We start from the raw sequence: 20,958 nt of genomic DNA on the forward strand, positions 1-20,958 counted from the left end.
AGCACTCCTGGCCTCCAACTCTCAGCTCAATAAATATGGATATGAGGTGCGATTTATTGACAAAAGTTGGTGAATAAAGCTGAGGCGCAGGAAATTGGCTATGAAATATTGCTACTCAGAAGAGCCGTGATGCCCTATTGTCAAAGATGCGATGAAATGATTTGTTTTGCCGAAGCAGGACCGTAGCCTAATTGCCCTGCTAATGCTGCTTTTATTACCTGGCTTTGTTTTTGGCCCGCTCCCATTGGGAAACACACAAGCAGCTCTCGGAAAAGCGAAAGCAATCACTTACAACATGGAAATGACATCAAGGAGAGTCAAAACAAATTTGGAAGTCTGTTGCGGTGACTCTGCGCTATCGTTCAGATTCATTTGCAAGCCTTAATAGTAGAGAGCGACAGCTAATGCAATTGTGCACGCTGCCCATGATCAGAGCAGGTGAGTAATCTGAGGAGTGGGACAGGAGAAAGGGTTTCATCCATCCAGCCTCGACTCAATGGAGCAAGTCTCCTGACTTTGTTCATCAAGCCCAGCAATAGCTATATTACCGGCAGCCTTTCAGGATTCAAGATTAAATACTGTTTGTCTCACAGAGTGGCTGGGAGTGGACTTTTAACCTGACTTAAACACATCCATCCATCACAGCGAGCAAGTTACTGCCAAGAAGGTTAGGTTGCAGTTATAGAGCTGCTACATAGACCAAAAACGACTCTATGAAGCTGGCCAGTATAAATCTCCATGCTTGCCAGCATCCCAGAACCTTACCTCACTGATTTCGGTGGTATGTATACATGCAGTCTTGCTTTCTCCCCATGACTCCTTGGCATACAGCTGCATACTAGAAAAATGTAGGGTTAGGTAATTCAGGTCAGCTAGCCAGAAGGCAGAGAGGACAGTGTTTACATTGCAAAGTATTTGGATAGTTTTGCACTAATGTGATGATACGTGTATGTTAGCTTTCAGACACTAGTACAAGGTTCTATCACCCCTGCTATCTCTCTCTTTTCTTTTCAGTTTGTGATCATGTGCATGTGACCTTCCACAATCCTAATGTAAGGGCTAATTCCATTTCCTTTATAGGTAGTGTTGTAAATGGTAAATGGACTGCTTCTTATAAAGCACTTTTCTACTCTCCTTGAGCACTTAAAGTGCTTTATGCAACATGTTGCATTCACCAAGCACTTTTTTTCTGTGCTTAAGTCCTTTTCTATTTAGCTTGGTCATGCAGGAAAAGGAACCCCTGGAAACACACAAGCCGAGGGAAAGTGAACAGACCCAAAGCCCAGGAAGGACACCACTTAGGACAACCAGAGTGTCGGGGCATACCTCCAGTGTCACAAGAGGACCCAGCCCCAATGGTCGCCCACCAGACCCCTCCATGAATGGCATCCACTCTGCCACAGAGGGCCAGGCGCAGGAACTGGGGACCGGACCCACAGGGAGGACCTTATAGTACTTTTCAGCTTTCAGCTAAATGCTTCACTGTAAGGAAAAATCATGTTGTGGGTTATGAATATGCTACCAATATCAACTTGCTGTGCAAAAAGTAAATGCACTTAGTGGTGAATGAAAAGTAGATTATACAGACACTGGACAACACAACCAACGTATGTAACTTTATTTCAAAGGGCTGTTCAATTCTCCAAAAATTCAGTTTTTTCAGACGGTAAGAAATTACAAGATTACTGCCATTAAAATGTAATCTAACATGTTTCTATTAAAAAAAACCACATTAACACTGACTAAAGCTCTACAAAACAACATAAAAATCATCAATTCCAATTCAGTTTACTAAACGTAACGTAATTACACTGAAACTGCTTCTACATAAAATCAATCTGTTGCACATCTTTTCTGTCCCCGCCATATTAAATGAAACGTCTCCATTACCAGTAACCCTCAGACTAGGCTATATCTCCAAAGCAGCCTCGGTTGACCAGAGCTCCATCACCCAAAACTTGTTGCCTACTAATCTCATAATCTCCTCCTGCTTCAATGACCACCCATACCTGACAGCGTGTTATTCTTCCATCCATCCAAGACAGTGAAACTTGTCTCATGTCTCATGGCTGCCTGGAGCCTCCGATGAGTCTTTCATTAAGGCAACTGTCAGTTGTGTGGCCCATCTTTTTTCTCAGCCTTTTTGTGTTCTGAGGGCACTGCCAAATTGTTCAAGGATGGATGGCCTGTCAGGAACATCCAGAGGAAATAGAAACATCCCTATCCATCACTGGGGTCCCTTGATATGTACAAAGAAACACTGAAAGAGAACACATACAATCAGAAATGCATCCTGCCTGCATGTAGCATCACTGTTCCTGCTGAGTTTCTTAGGCCATGACTGCTCTACCAAGACCTGGCTTTATATTCATTGTACTGACTAGCAGGATCACTGCCTTGTGCAGCTCTCCAACATCTAAGGCCTGTGTCACAAGTTACTGCCCGTAATCATGGCAATAATGAGTAAGAAACAGCATTTCTTGTTGGGATTAAGCACATATTCTCTGATAATTTAACAGCTATCATTGTAAAACAAATAAATAAATACAAGTAATTCATAGCACAGCTGTAAAGTGCACATAAAATCTAACAAGACGCTTGTTGACTTTTTGGTTTCTCTTAATGACCCAAAATGATATAATTATTGTCATTAACACTGTTGTATTAATATTTCATCTGCACCAAAAACATGAGAAATACTGGCAGTCATCTTACACCCACACAAAAAGGTGTGTATGGTGTAATGATCAATCAGAGCAACACAGAGAACTTCCTGCCTCCTGAGCTTTGATCCCTACTTCCTCTCCAAAAGCAAGACAACTGAGCACAGCATCGATGTCGGCACACTTTAATCAATCTTATTTAAACGTCCCCCATGCAGCAGGTTTCCATCACCCACTTAATCTTTGTTTTGGTCTCTTCAGGTTTCCAAAAGAAATCAATCAAAACAACACCTGTCTGTGAGGGAATGGGTGGCCTCAACCTTTACTGCAATTTATTAAAAGTTTAATTATTTTCCATGGACAATATCCAACACTAAACTATGTGCTTCCAGTGTCAAACGCAAAATAGTGACACCAAATTTTAACCCTATATGTGACACATGGTTACTCAATTTTCAAGTGCTGAGAAATGACTGGCAGGGAGACAGGCACGTCTCTCTATGCTCCCACCCACCCAAGAGCGCTGTTATGTCTGTGGCCCAATCCACCGTGACAGGTCAGGCATGACCTTTAGACCTACAAGACATTACTGGAGCATTTGAGCATGTCAGCATGGGAGGATGGAGGCTAGGGGAATGTTTGGGGAAAAGGGAGGGAGGGTGATGCGAGGGGACAGTCAACCGGGTCCTGATGCTAAGGTAGGGGGATGGCTGGGGGAGGCGGTGCCTTTGGGGGACTCGCAGAGGTCAAACAGTTCTGGTGGTTATTAAAGAAGCCCCCATAAAATGTTGTCCTGGTCCATGATTACACCTGTCACATTGCAAGAGAGAGGATGGATGTGGGTGGAGACATAGAGGAGCATCTTGTAAATAAATGGCACATTTTTGTCTAAGTTGGTTCCCTGCATAAGAGTAAAATTTAATTCAAGTTTTAAGAGCATATATGAAATAACTGGCTGATATCTAAGGTAATATAACACAAATCTATCGATCCATATATTTCATATCTTATACTGTGAATGTAAAAGCAGCCCCAGCCTGCAGATTCTGTTTACTATATGCTTCCATTTGAGACCTGAGCGACATTCTTCTTGTTCATGTTGACAGAAGAAAGTGTGTCGCATCCGCTCTCCAACAGTCGTGAAGGACATTGATAGGCAACCAAACCCTCAGGCAATAGACTGCTGTTTTTTTTCCTGTGAAATAATACATGCAATCTATTCTCCTGTCAAAGGCTCACGATCCACAGAAGGCCGTTTGACATGGTCAGTGGGAAAGGGCTTTAGGCAAACAACTACTGAGAAAGGCCATATGCACAGTTGAGGAGTTTCTTGACAATGCTGCAATATGTATAGCTAAGACTCATTTGAGTCTAAAATAAACAATGAGTGTTTTAAAGGAACATGTGTTAATAGACCAAAAAAGCAAACAAAAGACTAATCATTAAATGATATTTTCTTGTAAACAGTCTATCCTCTGCTACAGCTCCTTGTATGTAAAGACACCTGTTGGTGCAGTTTACATTTGTCAGCCCTAATCTGTAGTGTGGTGCACCATTTTCTTTTTTTATTTCTAAGTGTGAGGGAGAATAATGTGATATATCAGCTCCAGATATGTGCTGGCACAATGGGACAGAGTACTGTTTCTGCACACATGAAGGGCAGTTTGAGGACAGCTAGTCCTCCGCTGGCAGAAAATAGACTATAAATACAGAAAGCAAACAGAAGCCAAGCCCAAGTCCACAGGGAGGGAGACTCAACCGGTATGTGAGCACTTAAAGTAGCAGAGACACTGCTAAAGCTCTGACGCCAAAAAATGCTCCATTGTTTAACTTCATTAGGTTTTCATTCATCTAAGTGCTCAAAAATACAGAAAGTATGATGTCATTTCCTGAATCTTCTACATTATTTATGTGTTCTACTGATGCTCCTTTGGAGATATGGCATTCTTTCCACACTGCATGTTTTTTAGCTGCGCCGAATCCGAGTCTGTGTAAAATCAATTTAACATCACAGTGGTGCACCAGAATATATTCAGGAACATTTAAAACAAAATGCATCAATTCTTGTAGGTGTGTCAGTGGGAGACTAATGGCAACAGCTTAGGCACAAGGAGTTTCAAACCACATGACTTAGAAATTACAATAAAGGCCAACCACTAGTAGTATTTTAATGATTGTACATTTTGAATACCCCAGGGAGAGGTTGTGGTGGGCCAGAATGTAAAGGCTGGAGGATAGAGGGGGGTTTGAGTGCTGAATTGACTTTTCACAGCACGTCCTCCAAGGTAATCAGTCATTTTGACTGGCAGTGTTTGTGTTAATGTTCACGCCTGTTCAGTGGCCTTCTGCCTCACGCATGTTCCACCAGCATGTTCCTTCCTGCCTGGAAATTATGTTGTGATCTCTCAGTCCACCGACTGCAAAAGAAGACCGTGCCACAAAGTGATACATGTTTCCTGCTTTGCCATGGTGGCGGGAACATAACTGTAACTAGATCCTGTTCAGAAAAACTGTAAACAAGCAGCCTTTGTCTCGCCACACACATAGAAACACACACACATAGCAATATCCCCATATTGCATCCCTATTGACTCAAGATAAGACATTAATAGTAGAGTGAATGTCAGTGAGTGAGGTGAGTGTTTCTGTTCATGGTTAGCAGCTCAGTGAAAACATCTCCTCGCTTCCTTCTATGAACATTATTAAAAAGAAGCGTATCTTGTTGCAGGATTTCTTGCCCCTCCACAGATTTCTTTGTGGCAGGTCATTCTATCTGCAGTACCGGTGCACTCTCGCTGACTCTTATCACTGCTCACTCCTCTCTCAAACAAGATCCATCAACTAACAATCAGTCCAGGAAGAGAGGAGGTCACCTGCACCCACATACTGATCGCTCCCTGTGCCCCTGTCCCAGTAATGATATCCTAAACAGAGAAATGGGCACATGAAGAAGATACAGCAGCACAAGACTACATGCTTTATCTACAGAGCTGTAAAAACAACATAATTTAGGCTCCGTGCAGGAATATTGGAGATGGTAGGATAATGGTACTAAGACAAAAGATGCAATAAATGGAGAAATCAAACTTTTCATTAGGATTTTTTTTAAGTTTTACAATTCACTCTGATTCACGAATCCTGTTCTCAAAAACCTCTTAATTTTATTGCATGGGTTAGTGATGTTTACCATTTCTCATACTATTCCAATAAACAACTACAGCCATGCTAACATCTTTAAAACAATACTGTGAGCTAAATGCTAATGCTAGCATCCTGGATGTTCACATTTGGCAGATGTACATCAACCATATTAGTTGATTCTGCAGACATACTAGTAATTATTATTAATTAGCACTGAATAAAATGTAATGATGAGATTGTTATCAGTTTTGAAGGTATTTTGGTCATAAACCAAGAAGTATCCGAGAAATGAGGATGGTTTGGCATGTTCATGGTAATCCACGGAAAGTTAAAAATTCACCAAAGTTATTATATTTCATGCATTTATGACAGTTTGGGAAATGCTCCTAATGAAATGATGGATGGTGTCCTGAGGGATTTCCTCCCAGATCTGGAGCAGGGCGTCACTGAGCTCCTGGACAGTCTTAGGTGCAAACTGAGAGAATCGGATTGACCCAAACATAATGTCCCAGAGGTCTCCCATTGGATTTAGGTCAAGGCATGGGAGATAGTCAATGGTATCAATTCCTTCGTCCTCCAGGAACTGCCTGCATACTCTCACCAAAATAGGCCAGGCATTGTTGTGCAACAGAAGGAATCCAGGACCCACTGCACCAGTGTAAGGTCTGACAATGGGTCCATCCCTATACCTAATGGGAGTCAGGGTGCTGTTGCCTATGTGTCACAAAACATGCTTGAATTGTTTAGCTTAAACATGACTGTGCCATGAGGATAAAGACTTAATGTTGACTATGGATGGGAATCAAGACCCAGTAGTTCAATTCCTGGTAATCGTTAGTCTCCCCGCCTATCAATCTTGCTTATCGGTTCCAGTAGCACTTGCGCTAAAATCAGCTGATCAAAATAGGGGCACAGTATACAGCGTGGATATGGACCTTTTTTTTGTCATTGGCACAGCCATAGGTAGCATGGCTAAAAACATTATACAAAACATAGGAAGTATCGGTATGAAGCTATGGAATAAATACATAACAAAGGGGAATAAATCCATAATTCAACAGTGGAAAATGTTAAACATAAAATTCAAGTTTTTCTGTCTGCAAAAATATTTTGTTGTGCTTCTTCCTCTTTCTTTCTGCCAAAATCAATCAACTACTATCAACGGCTGAGCCTTTGACCAATCTTGTAAATGTGTTCTGTCACCTAGAAAATGGTATGGTGACAGGCCATTACAGAAGAGTCAGTTTATTCTGACTCTGTCACTGGGTGATCCATCTCGGCCTGGTTGGGTCAAGTCACTTGATTGACATGGCCAGCATGACCCCGATCTCCACCAGTTGAAACGGCTTTCTCTCATACCGTCAAGGACAATTACTGGGGCCCACAGCTGTTATCCGACAAAATGCTGCTGCATGCATCCAATACAAACAGGGAACTCATGGAAATATGGCAAACTACCAGGGCAGAAAGGAGATGGTCCAACAACAGAGTATTTTTGGCCCAAAACATGCTGCTGATTCAAGTCTAAATGACCTTTTGGGGGAACAGACTGTCACTGTGCAGAGAGAGGGAGGGATTTCATCAGCTGAAATCATTTGGCATGGTTATAATGTAGCTGTGTTTACAAAACATTACTACGATTAAGATTAAGCTGCAAAATGTGCTACTTTTGGAACATGCATTTCCTGGATGAGAATCTGATCAAAGGGGCAACATCACAGAGAAGTTTAAAAAAGCACGAATAGTATCTGGTCCTTACCAGAAACTGCCTCTAGTGATCTTTGAATCCGCCTTATGGACCTGTCTATAGATGAGTTTGAGCATAAAGAAGCCTGGAGCAGCCATTACGACGCTGACTTTAGGATGGATCAGTCTACTTATCAGAGTCTATCACTACATCATCAAGATAGACATTATACTTGGGAACATCACCCAATGCCAGATGTGTTAACCACTAGAATGTAGCAGGTGTTTTTCACTCATCCTTGAACGCATTCCCAGTTTAAATTCTTTTTTCTGACTTCACACATAACAGTTGTTAGAAAAATATATGAAAAATAAAATCTTTTATAATGAAAACAAGTTAATACCTCAAAAGAAAACTAAAATTAGTCTTCAGAACTTATTACTGTTCTCCTGGGGAGATTTGCAAAGCAAAACCTTCACTTATCTGCAAAGGAACATTATCTAAAAGATGAAATGCCTGCCAGACAGCCTGGAAATGTAGCTCTGTGATGAAAAATGGCAGAAAATTCTTTGATTAAGCATAAACTGTCTGCTTTATGGCTGCAAAAAGCTGCAGTGAATCTATGTAGAGCCTATTATTTGGCTTACAGTAGTGTCTGATGTCATTACCAGCATTTATACTTGTGTGTGTTGTGTCTATGACAATATGCAAATACATTTTGCATTCGATTTTACATGAAAGGGTGTTTTCTGTTTTCTAAACTGAGAGCAAAGCTTATTGCTCATTTTACAGAGCTGTAATGTAATGTAAACAACACAACAATAGAAAGATAATGCGATAATACATTAGTGCACACTAAATTGCTCCAGATCAAAAATAAAAGAAAATTTAGTCTTTTGCAGATTTCCTTTTGAAAGTAGTTTCACTTCTGGTACAGTTAGAGGCCAGCAAGTTCACTGCAGGAGGATCTACATTATAGTTTTTCAGCTCCATCCCCCGAAGGAAGAGTTTACCCTTTGCAACAACTAGGCCATATAAAAATACCTGCTGGGCAACACAAAAACTGTGATGGTTTGGCTGGAAAGCAAACTCTTGGAAGAGGTAATGATACGGTAGTTATAAATGATAATTACAAATGTGCCATCTTGTTAAGCTGTCATTGCCTGTGAAGCTTGTAACCTAAAATCCTGTTCTGTCATGCAGCGCCTCTCCCTCCACACTCAGTGCTGTTTGTACCTGTCCTCTATGAGAGGGTCTTTTTACATCAAGCTGGCACATCCCTCGCAGCCTGCATTCAACCCAGACCCAGATAGTTCAAACTGAGGCCCTGTAATCACAAACTCCCTGCAATGTTTATGACCCAGTGAATCAGGAGCATGGACAGATTTACCCATAGGCCTCTGAGGGGCTGTTCCCAGCATCTCTGACAAGAACAGACACAACCCCCTGCTAATGACAGCTGAACCAAGCCTTAGTGATGTATGGCTCCTCAGAACAGCACCACCTTATTCATTCTAATGCAGCAAATTCCCTCACAAATTTAGCAGTAATTGATGAATGTAATATTTAGACTGAGCAGAACACAGGGCTTAACATAATGTCTACGTGATATCAGAAGAAGTGGCCTTCTCAAGCAGAGTTCTAGCAGCCTAGTTCTCGCCACCTGTTATGAGAGCAGTCCCACATGGTGCTTTTTGGCTGGTTGATGTTCGCACTAGACACTAGTGAGACTCTCTTCTCAGAAGCATCGGACAGTAACAGACACTTTTCCTGATCGATGCTCATTCGCCGAAACACAAGGGAACTGGAAGCACTTTCCCTTCTCTTCCCTCTTTTTTACCATCTCCTCTTTTCCCTTCCTCCTCTCTGTTTATCTCATCCTTATGTCTCCGTGGGTTCTTTCCATTAGCCACTCTGCCTGCTTTCCAGTCTGCAGGAGTCTCCTTTTAAATCACACTATGTGTGTGACTATAGCCTGAGGGTCTTGAGGGACTTCATCATCATCATATCCATCTTCCACCTGGAGAACGGGAATCAAATGCCCTTGGAAAAAACTCATTACTGTAGTATTCCTCTGTGGTTCTAAATTGTGATAGGAGGCATTGCGAATTTCTTATCAAGTTTCCAAAAGAGCAGAGAGACACGGAGAGATGCTTACCATGTCTGCTAGATTAATCTGGGCTGGGCTGATCCCGGCAAGTGACAGAGACGGGCGTCTCCAAGACACCGAGCACTGAAGCTCAGAATACAAACGCTGAGAGACTCTCAGTGAGCTACAATATGGCAATGTTTACACTTGCTCCAAGCCATGTAATAGAAAGCCTGCCCTGCATAATCAGTTTCTTTCTGGAAGTTTAATTTAATTCCCTGTAGTGTGTATCACCTGAGAAAATTAGAATCCAAACAAGCAGAACAAACTATAGAGGAATTTTGCTCCCTTGATGAAATACATCCGTGCTGAACTTCACTGCTGCAATGAACAGAATGATTACTAAAGTAGACAAAGTTTATTATGTAAATATTAATAGTTTTGCAAGCAATGCAAATAAGAAATGCTCTAAATGTGACTGCAAACGAAGTCTTCTAAATAAATTTTTGGATAATTTATTCGTTGTTTTTGACTGTGCGCAGCCTTTGTCAAAGTAAAGTAGCAGCAGACACAGTAGATATGACATGTGCTGCGGAAATAAATGGAGATTATGTACCTGTCCGGTGTACTGGGACATGTGAGATAACCATTTCTGCATGCAGTGCATAGAGTATGTCCGTGTAATTAGCTACTCAAATTCTCAAACTGCCCATTATGGATATCTGAGCAGCAGAAGGTCAGAGAGGTACAATGTAGTCCACTCAAAAACCCTAATGAGTGCTGTTTGGAACAGGCAAATTGTATTCGTGCATGCCAATCAGTGCTACAGCACGAGTGCCTCTCGTCCCTTCTTCTGTCAGCATCTGAGCCGTGCGTCCAGCTGAAGGCAATTTAGTCTCCAGTGCTTCTAATTTTCCACAGGGTGCATGTTCATCTCGGAGCACAGCCAGCCCCTCTCTGTCTTTCATTTACCTGGCATTATTCAGTAGTTTGCATTTCCTGTTCCCATGACCCCTGGACTGTCTTCAATGTGTCATCTGACATTATGGCCTTCAGAATTTAATTTCTAGAGAACAGAGCATCCTGACAGTTGTGTTCGCATATCCTGTGAGGTCATGTTGTGGGGATAATAATCAGTCTTTATGGATAAAACTGGTCATCAATTAAAGAGTCTTTAAAGAGTGAGAAAAAGAGTTTCGCTGTGATTTTACTACTTAAATGGTAAATGACAGTGAAAACAGTTAAGCAGACGAGGCTATAAATAAATCGGTACCGAGAGCACAAAATAAACCTGTGGAAAACTGTTACCATTTAAATTGTGACTATTTTCAGGTAAAGATATGGTCATTTTGAAATCAATGGCAACAATATGTCTCCAAAATATTGCGCCAATATCAAGTTTACCACTGTGTAGCATCGCATCCTCTTTTAACTTAGTCCATAAACATCTGGGAACTCAAGAGACCAGATGCTGGACTTTTGAGAGAGTAGTGCTGGCCGACTTATATTTCTTGTCTGAAATATAAGTCTAGCTGCTCAACAGTCCTCAATCTTCTGTGTTGTATTTTTCATTTTATGATGTGCAAAATGTATTCATTTGGTGTCTAGACTGCAGACAAGCTACTCTTTCACTATGAAATCATACTGCTGTAAAAGCTGCAGTGTGAATTTCAGCTTTGGCATTGCTGAAATACACAAGGCCTTTCCTGATAATCCTGATGGCACCTGGATGGAAGCTCTAAAACATGCGTATAGCTTTCAGCACTCATGGTGCAAGCTGCAAATACCATAGGACCTCCATACTATCAGAGATGCAGGCTTTTGAACTGAATGCCGATAATAAGCTGGTTCCTCTTCTCCTTAGTCAGATGGATGCAGAATCCATCCATCCATTCGCTTATCCTTTTCAGGGTCACGGGGGGCGCTGGAGCCTATCCCAGCTGTCATAAGGCGAGAGGCAGGGTACACCCTGGACAGGTCGCCAGTCTGTCGCAGGGCCAACACACAGGGACAGACAACCATTCGCACTCACATTCACACCTAGTGACAATTTGGATTATCCAATTAACCTATCCCCACAAGCTGCATGTCTTTGGATGGTGGGAGGAAGCCGGAGTACCCGGAGAGAACCCACGCAAACACGGGGAGAACATGCAAACTCCACACAGAAAGACCCCGGCCTGATGGTGGAATTGAACTCAGGACCTTCTTGCTGTGCGGCATCAGTGCTAACCACCGTGCCACCGTGCTGCACAATCCATATTTTCCAAAATACAATTTAAAATTCATCTGACCACAGAACAGTTTTCCACTCTGCCTCAGTCCATTTAAATTACCTTTGGCCCACAGACGCTAGCAGGCTCCCTGTATCATGTTCACAAATGACTTATTCCTTGCATGGCGAGTGAATGAATGGATGTATGCTTACTCCATTACTTAGCAACAGAAATGAATATGAACTTTTCCTAAAGCCTTACAAATTTACTCTTTTTTTGTTTTTACCCACCTGGAAACACCCTCAAAAAAACAACAATAATATGCAGTATGTCTTAATTGATCTAACTACTTGACTGATGTAAAATCTAATTGTTTGGTAAAATTAGTTAGCACTGCATTTACATACTGTTTACCATTTCATTAAACACACTGCAGCCATAGAGAATACATTTACAGTGAAACTCAAATGGCTGCATGCATTATAATTTCTGTGCCGCCTGTTTACCTCTCAGGGGAAATCAGCAGGGAGAAAACAAGCACAATAATCTGTCAATAATTGTGGATAATTTACAGCTAAACTAAGCACGTTTCCAAACAATAAAACTATTTACTCCTATCCATTACAAACTATTTGTTATGTGGAAGCTATCTCCGTAATTGGACCCAGCATCTAATCGATGCGTTTTCTGACCATCTGCCCATTAGTCAACATGCAACAACAGTACCAGCCATCGCAAATTTGCAGGACTGTCAATACATGTTGCTAAAATGATATTTACTGTATTTCAATAAGCATCAATTCTAACTCTGCTGATACAGTGTATTGATTTGTGTAAGATTTGCTGAATATTAAAAGCCTTTTTTCAGGTGTGTGGATGTTGTCCTTTGACCACAACCTCGATTGCTATATGACATTTGCCTGAGGAAAATTCTGTGGTTTAAGATTCAGGAAAGCGCTGCTGGCAAATCATTCCTCTGAATCACATTATGGAAGTCCTTCCCACGAGAACCTGGTGCACACTGTCATTCAGGATGCTCAGGTGTTGCTCCACTATCATTAGTGGTCAGTGTTTCTGGGAAGAACAACCCAGGCAGTGAGGGAATGCAGGAATAGCGGTGAACTAAAGGCCTGCTGTTTGGAATGGCTCGTGGTTTCCACCTCTTGGGTAATAGCTATGGATGGCTATGTAATCAACACTCTTTGTTATGTGCTGTGACTTGGCTGCTGTGCAGTGATACGATAGGGGTTGGAGAGAGATTATGCTGCCAGTACAAATCTGGACCATAGTCAGGTTGAAGGAAACCCAGAGGAAAAAACAAGTTAATTGTATGAAAGCGTCGGACGACACGAGGAAAAACTTGATCTGCATTTGAAGGGTTAGGGAGCATATTTGCAAGCAGGAAAGCCAAATCAGTTTATGTTTTTAGGTAAGTTCTTTGAACCACAAGCAAAGAAAAAAAGAAAAAAATGCACAGGTGACCCAGAAATCTGAGTGCAAACTGATTAAAACACTAGTATAAACCAGATCATTAATTAAAAATGTAAAAGGCTGAATTCATGTTGAGGCATCTTGCATTTCTCTGCCAAAATATTATAAATATTATCATGAAACTGAGGGAGGGAAAAAAAACAAGTATGCATTGGGGCACTGAGTGCAAATGCAACTATTTTCCTCTGACAGATTTATTAGAGGGCACGCACTCGTAATGAAACAGAGAAGCTGCTTTTGTTTATTTACACTATGATTTACAGTTTGGCAACTACTTTTTCCAAAACTGCCTGAAACAACTTCTCATTCATTTCATCACATAACTTACAACATGATGATTTATAATGGGCCAGGTCATTATGACGATGACATTATGACGCTTATTCTAATATCAGTGATTTCTAAGGAAGGATTCTCCTATTATCTATTGCCTCAGTCACACTGCTGTTATACTGGACAGAATGCTGCGCCAAAGACAATCTTTAAGTATTATAAATTTCTTTCTTGTTTGTGATATATGCATTGTGTTTAAAGCTTAAGAAAAGATGTCTTCGGCCCATGCAGACTATGATTCTTTGTATAAATGTCTGAATAAGAATTTAACTTTGAGGGTTTTGAGTCCTACGCAATTCAAGCAATCAAATGAAAAAATAAGTCATGTTTCATTAGGGCTCAACAGAAATGCAAACACTCTCTCAGGTCTGTGCTCCTGTTCATGTCAAGTACAAACAGAAGTTTAGACCTGACTATAACACATCTAATGACAGCAATTATATAGTTGTTGCTCCTTAGTATGGAGACCTAATGGGGGACAGCACCTGGGAGTCCCTGCTTGTGACAAAGCTAAAATTATGCAGTTTTATGTGGAAATAGTGTGTTAGTAGTAGAAAATATTTTGGTCGTATTAATACTTGGGTACTAATTTAACTTAGTTTGGCAAAAAATAACTGTAAAGTTAGTGGTGGAGCAAAGAGCATAAGTTCACTGGATGGTGAGCTCTGCATTAGAGGGAGAACGTACGAGCTTCCTGGTTTGCCCTCTCTCTGAACTCTGCAGTTATGAGCCCCGTGTGTCCTCCCCCTCCCTACTGGATTTAAAGAAGTTTAGCGGAAATATGAGAGCAGTGGAAAAGAAACTGTAAACTTCATATTTTTTAGTACTAAATTATGAATTATGCATTAACCCTAAGTCTTGTGTTAATATACTTCCAGGCTGTAGACAGAACTGCAAAATTAGAAAGCATTCACCAGAAACAAAAAATCGACAATACAACTAATTGAAAGGAAAAAATGCTTCTGTTCCAAATAATAGGTTTGGTTTGGGTACACTGCAATTATATGCAACACAATCAATGCAAAGTAGCAACAGTGCACACACGCTCAAAAAAAAGAAAAAAAATCTTCACCATTAATAGACATTAAGCAATAATTTTGAGTAAAATGCAGCTGAAATTAAAATAAAAAGGTTTATTTGTTCAGATAATTAATCATGTGAAAATGTGATTGGTATAATCTGTACCAAGTATATTTAATTAGACCAAATTCCATTAAATTTAATATTTTGCACTGTAACATAACAACATTACATGGACAATTTACATGTAATCAAATTACTTAAAGTAGACATAATTTTTTTAGTGGACTAACAGCAATGTAACTGTATGTGCTATGGCAAACCTTCCAATAAATGTTACAATCAAATAAAGGACATTCAAAACTTCCCCTCTAGGAATATTACAAAGCTTGTTCAAATATCTAAATGTCAGCCGCGCACAAACACTTTCTAATTATGCTCTGCACAATCTGCAGCTGTGGGTTGGGGGTCAAACACGATTTGTCAAGCCTTCAATCCCCACTGGAATTCGATTATACCATACAAAGAAAATTCACAGACGCATCACAGAGTTAAAAAATCTAGTCATGCAACAATTAGCAAAGATTTCAATATCATTTTCAAGTGAAAAACACCAAATAACCTTGTAGTTATCTTCAAATTGTTTATCTGCAAAATTAAGCAGTGGCCCTGAAGATAAAAGCCCATTTGTGATAGCAGCAGGGAGAGTTCAACTGCCCGTTATTCCCATAATCATCTCATGTGCGGTGGTGATGATGATGATGATGATGACAACTACGACTGCTGGCTGCCTGTCATCATTGTTTCCACCGCCACATGTCATTATTGTCACACCAGATGATGGGTCATTTGTGCCACACTGGTGCAACAGGCATTGCTGGACCTTTTCTGACCTGTCTCCTAATTACACCCTCAGGACACGGGATGAGCCGATCGTGCACCAAGAAAGAGGAGTCTGAATCAATGCTGCCCAACAGGGGATCTTCTGTCTGCTTGCCAGTGACATATTTTGCTGCTGTTGTTCTCCAGCAGACAAAACATACAAAATCTCAGGAAAAACACGAGAAGCTCTCAAACAGCTCCGAGACACACTTCAGACCTTGAAAGAGCTTGTGTGACTTGAGGTGCTGGGCTTCATAAGAGGTTAGCAGTGTGTTTGTGACTTTGTGTCCGCTGGTGCGGTGTCTGAGGGGGCTAATGCAGATAAGGTCTTTTTAGATGTGTTTCCGCAGGCTAATTGCTCCGCTTATTAGCATACACACCAACCCCTGTGCCCAGTCTGGGAGAGAGAAGTCCCTGCCCAATTATTACAGCTACCGCTATGGTGGCAGCATGTACTCCCAGCAGCCTGGTTAATGCTAGTGGTAACAGTTTGGTGGTATAGTCAACAGCTGACTGTCTGCTCTTCATGCAGACTTGTGAAACAAGAAGCCAAACAGGGAACTAAATGTTTACAAAAAGCAAAATTAAAATCTTGCAAAACTACACAGGAGTCCATGTAAGATTGATTTACGTTGAATTTTCAATTTAATTCAATTCAATTCACATTTAATCATACAACACCAAATCACAACAACAGCTTTGCCAGTGCGCTTTGTATTATAAGGTAAAGACCCTACAATAATATAAGTAAAAATCCAAGCAATCAGACACCCCTGTTAACAAACTCTTGGCAACAGTGGGAAGGAAAAACTTCCCTTTAACAGGAAGAAACTTCCAGCAGAACCATGCTCAGGGAGAGGCAGCCATCTGCGGTGTGGGGAGGGAGCCAGGACAAAAATGCTGTGGCAGAGAGTCAGAGTTTAATAATAACTAATGATTAAGTGCTAAGTGGTGTATAAACAGACAGAGAGTGAAAAGTGGTGAGTGAAGAAGAAAACTCGGTGCATCATATAAAGTCCCCCAGCAGCCTAGTCCTTAGTTGTAACATAACTAAGGGATAGCTCAGGGCAACCTGATCCAGCCCCAACTATGCTTTATCAAAAAGGCACATTTTAAGCCTAATCTTAGAAGTATATAGTAGAGTGTTTGCCACCTAAATCCAAACAGGGAGCTGGTCCAACAGAATACGGGCTTAAAAGTTGAAGGTGCTGTTTCCTATTCTAATTTTAAATACCTCAGGAACTACAAGTAATGCACCAGTCTGAGGGAAATGTGCTTTACTGGGGTGATATGGTACCAAGGCATCGTCAAGATAAGATGGGGCCTAATTATTCAAGACCTTGCATGTGAGGAAAAGGATTTTAAATTTGCGTCTAGATTTAAGGGGGAGCTAATGAGGAGTAGCTAATATGGGATAACTATGCTCTCTCTTTCTTGTCAGTACTCTTGCTGAAGCATTGTGGATCAACTGAAGTTGAGCCTAGAAGTAATGAATAGATGAACTATTTTTTCAGCGTAACTCTGAGACACATTGCTTCAAATTACAGAGATATTGCGCAAATGCAAAAAAAAAAGCAGTCTTACATATTTGTTTAACATGTACACTGAAGGACATATCCTGGACAAAAATGACTCCAAGATTTCTCACAGTGTTTCTGGATGAACACCATGTTTTGAAGATTTATACGGCCGAGTACAACAACCTCAGTTTTATCTGAATTTACAGGCAGCAAATTAGAGGTCATCTGGGACCTTTGAGTGTTTAGGACTTCTTCTGTCTTTAAGATATTGATGCTACATTCACAAAGGATTCATCTTACATGTGTCCATTATTTATGTTAACACTGTGTCTATAAGTACAGTGAATGTTGCATACTAACTGACAAAGACATGAAAGTGTTTCCTACAGTCAACAGTTGTTTGCAGCTTTGCAGCAAACTGACATTTTTTCCGTTTTTGCCATCCATTTACAAAGTTTCAGTAAAACATCTTGTACACATGCAGCATTGCTTTGTGTTATACTGTTCTTCTTACATTTTTACAAATCATGAACAAATATACATCCCAGATGTCAGCCTACAAAAACAATGCAGACATGTTTTCCTTATTTGCGGTCACACTGCAGCTACGTGTAAAAGTCTGTTGGAGAAGTGTGTTATTCTGAGTTTAAAGACTCTGCAGGGGAAGATATTTCAGTGCTGCGATCCATAGAGTAAACAGTTTATTCACTCCAAGCACCAGTTCAGTTGGTTACAGAGAAGAAGAGGATTCAGAGGAGATACCACAAGTTGATACTTAAAGATATTTCATTACACTGTCAGAGGCAAGGTTAAATCAAAGCAGGTCCTTAATAATGTGTTTGTAGGGCAGCGATATCTGACCAAAGGTTAAATGGGGGTTTAAAGTACAGTATACTAATCTGTATGTGGCTATTTATTGGCTTTAGAGGAAAATACAGACTAACATAAAATGCAGTCGATACACAGGATAGTGTGATCCAGGGAGAAAATACTTTGACCTTTCTATTCCTTACCTTTTTCTTTCACTCTCTCACTCCTGTTCTCCTAAGGCTGCTCAAGGTTCTGGTCCTGTGCCAGATCAGATATGAGTGAGTGTTTCTCATGTTTCTCCTGAAGACATGCTCAACATACAAATTATTCAGCACCCTTGTCCCCCTTACCAACCCACCCGAAAGTCCTTTGTCAGAAGGATCATTGAGCTGAAGGGCATGGGTAATAATAAGTCTGTGCAAGCACATTCTCGGGAAGCAACCCGGGCCAAGAACAACAGGACAGGCTTGCCTGTGTTACTGCTGTCATGTTAACAGCAGCTCCATAAAGTTCTTTTCTTGTGCATAATACCATTTGACATCTTAATCCATATGACTGTAAGCGAAGCTGAAATTATATACTTTATATCAAGGTGTAAATGTCAAGGTGTAAAGTTGTTTTTGTGTGGTTTACAAAGCCGACAACACAAAAAATGTGATGTTGCACACGTTACTTACTGTGAAACCTTTCAGTATCTTGGTTACTGTGTGTTTGCTTCAAATGACATGCTATGTTAGGAATATCCTGCTTGAGCTTCATGGTTTAAATAACTAACTGATTAACACTTTTTCTAACAACACATTTTTTGTGATGTAAGCCAGGAGAAAGAAAGTCAGTAGCAACTACCAGCTTATAGAAATAACTTATGTTATATTGCTTTGTACCAAACCCAGCTAACTTTAAATCTCTTTCACATTTTAAGAAGATTGTTGTAGAAAAAAATGTCCCACCTAACACTAGTCATTCTGAACCATATATCTAAGATCGCAATCATTTAAAGCACAATATATCTCACGTTGCACAACTGGAATATTACAGGTCTATGCCAGGACAATTTACAGCCTCCACACCTCTCTATCCTTCAGCTCCTTTTCATTTATCTGTTTCAATATCCTGTATCCTGATGAGTCTGGGAAAAAGTGGTGACCTGACGTTTAAATCCCAGACAAGTCCATTATGGTAAGACAGCACAAAGTGCTGATAGAAAACAGAGATACAACTTAAAGGACAAAGACCATATATGGCCACCTGGCTTTATGGTCCAGTAAGACTATCGTTGTTATTGTGTACTGTTTGTGTAGATTATATCTGAAAGTATGTGTTTGTACTGTGCTGTCTGTGCCACAGGGGTCAGTGGAATATACCATACAGAGAGTTATGGTCACCTTCAATGTACTGCTTTCATTTCCCAAAGCAGCCAGATCTTTCCCAGTGGACCAAATCCTGCCAGATAACAGGAGACAGCTCCATTTCATCCCCACAGACAAGATAGCTCCACGGTGGGGAGATTATACCAAGGAAGAGGTTGGTGGCCCTATCTATAGACTTTGGGGATCTTTGTAGTAGTGTCTGGTTTACCAGACCTCACCCGATGTCTTTTTTTTCTAACAGCAACAATAAAAACAGAATAGAGTTTTTAAAATGTGAATATGCATGTATATAAAAAATAAAGCAAATTTTTTATATACAGTAAAGACAAATACAATCATATTCACAATAATCCCTGTGACAAATGCATGCATTTTATTTTGATACAGTCTAGCACGACTGTTGTAATATAAAGAAAGTATAAGATAATTCCTATCTTACAAAAAAACATACAATTAAAAAGCAAAAATTAGTAGTTTAATTTGTATGATAATGCATTATGGGCATGTTTTCAGGATGTACTTTATGTCATCCAAGAGCTAAAGCAGATATCTGTCCCTTTAAAATAATGAATTAAATGCTTATATTCACCCTCATTAACTCTGGTTTTGCAGAGCTCATAAAAGGCCATATAGTGCAGGAGCTTTCTACTCTGTTTCGCATATTCATTAGTTTCAAATTCTAACAATAAAACTGACCTTGAAGTCACTGACCTATGGGCTTGTAACCATGAAGCAATTTCGAACGTGCTCTTAAAGTGAATAGCAAATTAGCAGTAAAAGGTATACAAGCTCATGAAAAACATCCACTGAATACTTAGAGTTTTAGCAGGGCTATTTGAAGACGCTGTTACAAGGCACTTTGATACATTTTGTGGGGCATCATCTAGGTCCCCATCATCTGGAGGAAGACAACTGTAAGTTCAGAAATGACAAGAAAAGCTCATGAAATCAGGTAAAAACAAGCAACAACACTGATTTTATGGTTGATACCTCACACTGTTATTGGAAATGCAACATGTTTTTTTTCCTACAATGAACTAAAACAACACTTACACAGGTTTATCAGTATATTAGCTTCACCTGGGCAATTTAATGTAATCCAATCCAACAACACTTCAACCTGCACTAATGTTCAGCTTTACCTACAGTGTCAGTGAGAGGCTGATTTGACTCCATGGTTATTTTTTAGACCACTGATTATATTTGTCAGAAACATTATATTTGATATGCAGAAATGGAAGCAGCAACAACATGTCCCTGGTTATGTACTGGCTGCTGGCAAAGACTGATCTTGACACACAGTGTTTTTCCCACCTATTTAAATCTGCAGTTATTAGAAATAGAAAAGAGACCAGACTGCTGGTGTGGAGCATTCAGATGCATGTTAACACAATCTGCCCAAGAGCGAACGCCCTAGCAAATTCACCTCAAGGTCAGACTTCAAAAACTCAAGAGCTAGATGTCAGACTCTACAGGCATCACTCAGCATGTTAAATGTTAAAGTTCATGGTGATACAATTAGAAAAAAACTGAACAAGTATGGCTTGTTTGGAAGGGTTGCCAGGAGAAAGCCTCTAAAAAAACAAAGCAAAATAAAAAAAAAACAATGGTAGCACACATCAGCACAAACACCTCAAACCAAATGACAAACACAGTGATAGGGGGGGCGATGATTTGGGCTTGTTTTGCACCGACAGGACCTGGGCGCCTTGCAGTCACTGTGTCGACCATGATCT

The 20,958-nt window shown here is 40.4% G+C and overlaps 1 protein-coding gene across 1 annotated transcript in view; it reads right to left on the reverse strand.

Moving 5' to 3' along the window:
* Positions 1-9,442: 9,442 nt before the first annotated feature.
* The window catches only part of LOC146552552 (zinc finger BED domain-containing protein 4-like), a 34,746-nt gene continuing 23,230 nt past the window's right edge, over positions 9,443-20,958 (reverse strand). The window contains exon 4 of the mRNA XM_085256734.1: positions 9,443-9,511. Within this exon, the coding sequence (XP_085112860.1) occupies positions 9,443-9,511 (69 nt within the window). The remainder of the gene's footprint in view (positions 9,512-20,958) is intronic.

Source organism: Mchenga conophoros, linkage group LG19 (genome assembly GCF_057382185.1).
Source record: "Mchenga conophoros isolate Kocher_MC1m ecotype Shallow Benthic linkage group LG19, M_conophoros_male_GT1.1, whole genome shotgun sequence".
Taxonomy (NCBI): domain Eukaryota; kingdom Metazoa; phylum Chordata; class Actinopteri; order Cichliformes; family Cichlidae; genus Mchenga; species Mchenga conophoros.